This window comes from Podarcis filfolensis (assembly GCF_964270895.1).
Source record: "Podarcis filfolensis genome assembly, chromosome: 15".
Taxonomy (NCBI): domain Eukaryota; kingdom Metazoa; phylum Chordata; class Lepidosauria; order Squamata; family Lacertidae; genus Podarcis; species Podarcis filfolensis.
The window spans coordinates 13,621,472-13,628,441 of record NC_139618.1 but is presented as its reverse complement, the minus strand read 5'-3'; the positions used below and the strand labels follow the sequence as shown (position 1 = coordinate 13,628,441).

General features: G+C 48.8%; 2 protein-coding genes across 2 annotated transcripts in view; one reads left to right on the top strand and one right to left on the bottom strand.

The window, feature by feature from the left end:
* Positions 1–446: 446 nt before the first annotated feature.
* RHBDD2 (rhomboid domain containing 2) lies at positions 447–5,020 on the top strand. Its single transcript, XM_083587959.1, has 4 exons — positions 447–1,091; positions 1,873–2,274; positions 2,791–2,941; positions 3,344–5,020. The coding sequence occupies exons 1-4, from the start codon at positions 938–940 to the stop codon at positions 3,684–3,686; spliced, it is 1,050 nt and encodes a 349-aa protein (XP_083444085.1). The 5' UTR covers positions 447–937; the 3' UTR covers positions 3,687–5,020.
* A 666-nt stretch (positions 5,021–5,686) lies between these two features.
* LOC310750048 (uncharacterized protein) overlaps positions 5,687–6,970 on the bottom strand; it is a 51,932-nt gene continuing 50,648 nt past the window's right edge. The window contains exon 11 of the mRNA XM_083587658.1: positions 5,687–6,922. Within this exon, the coding sequence (XP_083443784.1) occupies positions 6,695–6,922 (228 nt within the window). The 3' untranslated portion in view covers positions 5,687–6,694. The remainder of the gene's footprint in view (positions 6,923–6,970) is intronic.

The following is a 6,970-nucleotide window of genomic DNA, read 5'->3' as shown; positions in this document are numbered from 1 at the left end:
GGTATCAGGCCAGCCTTTCTGAAGACTGAGAGATGCCCCCAACATTATTCAAAGAGGGAAGTAGAGTGGGCTCCACCTCTGGAAAATTGGGGCCGTCTCTTCACATCCAATACACCTGAGGAGAAAAGTGAACTTTTGAACTTGCCTGGATGTAACTTAAAAGGTTGCCCGAATATAGGAGGAACAACTTAGCCCACGATCTGCAATGAAATGTATGTCACTGCCTTTGCTCACCGAGCAATGGGTGGTGATTGTTGAGCCTCTTCCTTGGGATATTTGTCCTTGCAAAGGCCACCTACATGGAGACGATTTAAATCACCTCTATGAGTTAAAAAGGCTGACACTGTTAACAAAGTAAATGGATGTAAGCCAAGCAGAAGGCAAAATGTAATACATGCCGAAAATAATAGGGTTGCAAGTGACATCTCAGTGTTCGCCTCTACTGTAGCCACGCCCATCATGGACATTGGCTCTCATTTAACCACGCCTCCATGAATTTCTCTCATTCAGCCATGCCCCTTGGGAAGCAAATCCGGTCAGCCACGCCCTCAGTGGCCTCGCCTCTCCTTTAACTGCTGTCCTTCACTGATCACGCCTCTCCCTTAACCACGCCCCAAAGGAACCCGTCTCTACCTCAGCCACGTCCCTCCCCTTTAACTACCACAGGGATTGACGTCACCTCCCACCAATCACGTCAGACAGCCGGGAGCGAGAGAGTCTCCCTCCGCGAGGACCTGCGGAGGCGGTGGGCGTGGCTGTAAAAGGCGCCATCCTATCGGAAGCAGGCGCCACGGCGCCTCGCCCTCCTCCCTCAGCGAGAGAGACGGCCTGCAGGTTCCTTGGCAACGGACGCAACCACGAAGGACCCGGAAGCAAAACCAGGGGAAGGCGGAAGTACTTCTGATCCCGGCAGTTGGATTCTGAGGGAAACAGGAGGATGGAGCGGCTGCCGGTGGCGACTTTTCTGACGGTGCTGCTCTCCTTCCTGGCCTCTGGGCCGAGCCTGCTGCGGTGGGGCGCGGAGCGGGGCCTGCCGGGAGACCTTTCTTCCGCCTTTTCGCTGCGCCCCGAGGCGGTGCTGGAGGGGCAGGGTGAGGCGGAGGGACGCCGACCCCCCTTTCTTTTCGACGGGGGGGGGAATTATTGCCAAAATGGGGGGTAGGGTCTTCGGGGGTCCTGAGTCAAGGGAGGAGGAACTGGGGACTCCTACGCTAAGGGCTGAACCTCAGTGGTTAGAGCAGTGTTTCCCAACATTTTTTTTGGCCATGCCCCACCTAAGCACCTCTCAAATCCTGATGCTTCTATTCACATGGAGGAAGCCTAAAAGGCCATTCACTGTTACTAACTCGTTATCGAATTGCTCCCCTTAGAAATCAAATTACCCCCCCTGTGGGGCGTGTGCCCCACGTTGGGAACCACGGGGTTAGAACATCTGTTTTGCATGTCTCAGGTTCAGTTGCCAAGCCATGTCCACTGAGGGCTGGGGAAAAGAGAGCATGGTCTGAAACCCTGGAGAGCTACACAAGATTGAGCTAGGTGGACCAATAGTCAGCATAAGGCAGCTTCCTATGTTCCTCTTTAAACCAGCCCTTAGTTTAGGATAACGTGGACTGGAGCTTTCCTTTGCTTTTAAGTAAAAGCTCAGAGGAAGAGCACCTGCTGTGCATGCAGAGGTCCCAGGTTCAGCCCCCAATAACATCTCCAGATAGGGCTGCAAGCGTCCGCCAATTTGAAACCCTCGAGAACCACTGCCAGTCAGTGTGGGCAACACTGAGCTCAATGGACTTACCCAGTGTAAGTCAGATTACTGTGTTGCTTCTTGTTTAGGAACAGGATATATTTTACCAACATGGCATTTTCCTCCCATCTCAGTATATAGGCTGGTGACCTACATCTGTGTATATGAGGATGTGATCTCCTTGGTATGTGGCGCCATCATCATTTGGTACTTCGCTGGCAGCTTTGAGAAGACTGTGGGCACTGTGAGACACTGCTTCCTCACTGTGGCCTTTGCCGTTTCCTTAGCTCTGCTCTACCTGATGCTCTGGGCTGCCCTTTCCAGGCTCTGGGAAGTGGCAGATGCCAAAGGCTTTGTGCCTGTGGCTTTTGCCATGCTGGCTGCATCCATTGCCCGCTCCCAGATGAGGAGGACACTGCTGTTTGGAGTCAACATCCATGTGACACTGGTACCGTGGGTCCTGATTTGCGTGGCTTGGCTTATTCTAAGCTCCTCTCTCCTAGGGAATATCTGCGGCCTCTTAATTGGAGACATCTGTATCCTTTTGAATAGATTCCCGTAAGCTAGTTTGGGCAAATGCTGAATGGGGCCCTTCAAACCTCTTTATCTGGCCTTTAGGACCCTCTCCTGGTCAAAATTGAATTTGGTTATTGTGAACTAGGACCTGGGAGAGACCAGGATTTAAATTCCTGACTCTGCTGTGAATCTGGCTCCTGATCTTGGGCCAGTCAGTCTCTCAGTCTGTCCAACCTCCCAGGGTCACTGTAAGGATTAAAGGGAAAGCAAGGAAGAACCACGTATACCACCTTGGGCTCTTTGGAGGAATAGTAGGTTAGAAATGTAAAAATAAATAAACAAAAGGCCAACCCAAATAATCAGGACATCTGGAGCACTCTCATTATGAGAAAAGGCTACAGTGTCAGTGCCTCTTTATTTTAGAACAGAAAGAGTGCCTATGGGGAGGCTGAGCTAGAGGATTATAAAATAATGCACCATAGGGAGACAGCCTGGGTTCTTTTTCTAGCTCTTCCTTAGCTACTTGCCAAACTCAGATGGTTACGGCTACTGCTTCGGTGCAGATCTCCCAGAATCAACAGTCTCCCGTATGGATAAAAAGTTCCCTTTCCGTTTGCTGAAGAGAATACCAGGAATGAAGTATGTTCCAGGGTCTATAGCAGAGAGAAGGGCTTCTCAGAGCAGGAAGTAAGTATGCCAGTCCCAGTAAGGGAGTCATGTGCTCGATTGGCTTTAGATAAGAACATAAAAACATGAATACCCCTGCTGGATCAGGCTAGTGGCCTATCTAGTCTAGCCAGATGCCCCAATGGGAAACCCTCAAGCAGTACCCAAGCATTAGAGCCCTCTCCCCTCCTGGGGTTTCCAGCAACTGGTATTCAAAAGCATTGCTGCTTCCAACTGCAGAGGCAGAGCATAGCCATCAAGGTTAATATATATTGATAGACCTCTCCTCCATCAAGTTGTCTATTAAATCCATCTTGCTGGCCATTACTTCTTTCTATAGGAGCAAGTTGCCATTGTTTAACTATGTGCTGTGTGATGAAGTCATTTATTTTATCTGGAATGATGCCTCTCTCTTCTCTTCAGGCTAAACCCACCACCTGGTTCTTACCCCACTCAGAGCTATCACAGTTCCTCTCCTCCCTCCTTGCTTGCTGTTCATATGCAACACCCCAGTACATGCCCTCCTGGATCTCAGCCACAGTGCATACCCGCTCCTGTGCTGAATCAGTGCACTGGTTCCCTTGGAGGGTCATGCATCCAGCACCATTTCCAATCTCCGCCAGGATCCATCTCACAGCATTTCAGTGGGTCTGACTCGGGGGGACCCAAGAGGACAGATTGCTTCAGTGTCCCCCATGCACCTGGGTTTCCAGCTGCTGGAGCAGCATCAGAATCAGCAGAGCTTTGCCGAGTTCACGTAGGGTGAAATTCCTGTATTCTACTGCCTGCAATTCATGTGAGGATCGGCAAAGGTTTTCCCTCCAAGATGGGAGTCTCCTCCAGGTGGATGAAGGATTTTTAAAGTTCTAAACAGCTTCAATTCAATGTACCAAAGAAACCACCTTCTCCCCATGTCTTGTGACATCCCCTTAGAATCAGATGATGGTATTCTCTCTACTCGATCATCAGTGTAACACAGAGAGCTCCACAAGTTCAGGGCTCCATCTCCTTGTTATACCTAAGCTTGAGCAATCTTACAAAATGATTTCATGTGGTTTATCTTTTGACAGGGTCTGGCTGGGCCAGAACTGGTAAATTTCTACTGTGCCTTTTCTGTATATGTGTGTGTTGGCCTTGAATCATTATGAACCCTGAACCCTTGGATGGGGCATCCTACACATGTGATTTCATAAGGGTATGGAAAGGTGGCAGCTAGTACCTGCTTGAAAGCATGGTGTCTTCAGGTGAGCTTTCTACAGGACTTGGGTCTGCAACCACAGACACCCCAAATCAGGGACTGTAGCCTACAGCTCTGATTTATTTTTTACAGGTATGTTCATTTGGGTTTGGGGGTTATGTTGCTACTGATAAAAATCATTGTGACTTTGTATGAAATAATGCTAGTTTGCTTACAGTTCTGGGAAGGGCTATAGCTCAGTGGCAGAGCTCCCACTTTGTTCAAAAAAGGTTCAATATTCAATCTCTGGTATCTTAAAAAAGACTGGGTTGCAGGTGATGGAGAGCCTCATCTAGTCAGAGTAGATGTGGTGAGGCAGACAAATACTCTGACCCTGCTAGCATGCAGCTTCCTAAGTTCCATGAAGTGAGGAAAGGGGAGAGAGGAGACTTCAGTCTTATCCCAAAACATACATAAACCAAATATATCTTCTACAAAGATCACTGTGGCTGTTTCCAATCACCCTGTGCCTCACAAGGGGACCTATGTGCCCTGCTCAGTGCCAGCGATGCAACCAATTTTATTTTATATTTTTAAGCCAGTGGGAGAACAGTCATTATATCTTCTATGTCCCAGGAGGCCTTGGCAGAGGCTAAGCTGCACAAGCCATTCAGATCTGCATCCCATGACAGTTGCAAATTGCAAATATCAAAATCCTCTCCCTTGTTTCATTTAAAATCCAGCCTGATGAGCAGTTCTGGAGGTGTTGAGCGATTCCTTGCGCCTAGCTGGAGAGGTTACCATCTATCGGTGCTGTAGCAGGGGGATGGACTAGATGACCCGCAAGGTCCCTTCCAAGCTTGGGATTTGACTTTATGACACTCCGGCTGGTCCAAATAAAGTGATTGCCATACTGTGGTTTATGGATGTCTCCTCCAATTTTTGTGTAGAAACCTCTCAAGCTAGCTGGCTCTTTAGTATGATGGTGTGGGGGCTGGTTGCTGGAGGAGCACTGCAGGGGGAGCTGGCTGTGTGCTGTCTGACCATATGAGGACATAGGTCCTTCATTCTGAGCTGTACTTCAGCCATCAGCTGTGCTGGACATTTTCAGTCCCCAGATTCAACGCCTGATGTCGCAGAGATGGGGAGAATGAGGCATTATCCCATCCTTTCTTTTGAACGCTTTGGACAACTGATTGGTTTTCCCCAGGACTGACATTTCCTCCAGTCAACAGAGGTTATGACAAGACATAATAAATCTTTAAAAAATGGACAGCCTGCATGCAGTTTGATCTGGAATATAAACAACTTGTAACATCTGGATGAGCCTCTTGGCACCCTCCCTGTTTGCCCACAAAACACCACTATTCCTCCTGGCCATAATGCTGCGTGTAGATGGTTTTTTTCAGGTGCTTTAATGAGGCATTGGTGTGTGATAGGGGTAGGTGTGGGGAAGGCCATGTCTGCCCCCATGTTAAAACTCCTTCCCATCAGCCCCAGCCAGAAACTGTAGTCCAACCACACTTGGAGGTCCAAACCACCCTTGTGGGGGGGGGGGGGCGGAAAGAGAGAGAGAATGCACAAAACCATTGAAGAAGTCGCCTTACTTTATTTATAGGCCACTTTTTCTGCCAAAAGACCTTTCAAGTGGCTTTATGAACAACTATCAGAGAAATGGAAAACCCACCACGGTAAAAGATAAAATAAAAGTCTAGCCATGCAAAGTAGCTGGTTCTGCAGAAGAACTATCTAAACTCACATGAGAGAGGATATGGAAATCTATAGACTTAATAAAATGCAATCTGTATAAGAAATGCTTTCAAAGGCTAGGATCAAATGCCTACATAAAAGATCAGGCAAAAGGTTCATCCTGCTGCTCACCCTGCCCAGCAAGGTGATTCTGGGGATCCTACAAGCAGGACCCGAGTCCAGTAGCCTTTGCCTCATGTTCCCCAGAAACTGGGCCTCTGGGCGGACACTGTACAGAAGGGATGGGGAATGCTTGCAGCCCTCCAGATGTTGATGGACTTGCCCAACGCCCATTAGCCTCACCTGACATAGTCACCGGGGAGGGAGGATGGAAGTTGTAGTCCAACAACGTCTGGAAAGCTACCAGGTTTGGGGGAAGCTGGACTAAAAATTAGGAAGCCCACCCCACAGTCTCCCATTGAACAAAATCTTGCTGGCTGTATGGAGCAAGCTTTGAATGTTTAGCCTGCAAAAGAGGAGACTAAGAGGAGGTATGATAGCCAGCTTCAGATATCTACAGAGCCATCACATGGAAGAGAGAGCAAGCTTGTTTTCTCCTGCTCCCGAGGGGAGGACCTGAACCAATGGTTTCAAGTGAGAAGAAAGGAGATTCTGACTAAACATCTGAAAGAATTTTCTGACAGTAAGAACTGTTTGACAGTGGAATGCACTTCCTTCGAAGGTGGTGGACTCTCCTTCCTTGGAGGTTTTTAAGCAAAGGTTGGATAGCCATCTGTCAGGGATGCTTTAGTTGTGTTTCCTGCATTGCAGGGGTTTGGGCTAGATGACTTGGGGTCCTTTCCAACTCTACTTCTGTGAATACACACGTGGTCCTCGACAAACCCCAATCACAAGGAGCCCAGAGGGTCCTGCTGTAGCTGGCCGAGGATTCCCATGCCCCTTCTCGGGAGCAGTTGAGAGCTGATCCATGGAACTAAAGGGGCGACACGCACAAAGGTTGCTGAGTGGCTGGTCTCCTTTCCTTTGCTTTGACTTTCCACTGAAGATGTAAAGATTCCCTCCAGGTAAAGCTGCCCGTCCTCTCCTGGGCAGACAAAAAGCCCTCCTGTACTCAGCTATCAAGAGAGAGAGAAAACCAAAATGTGAAGATGAGCTGCCAGATT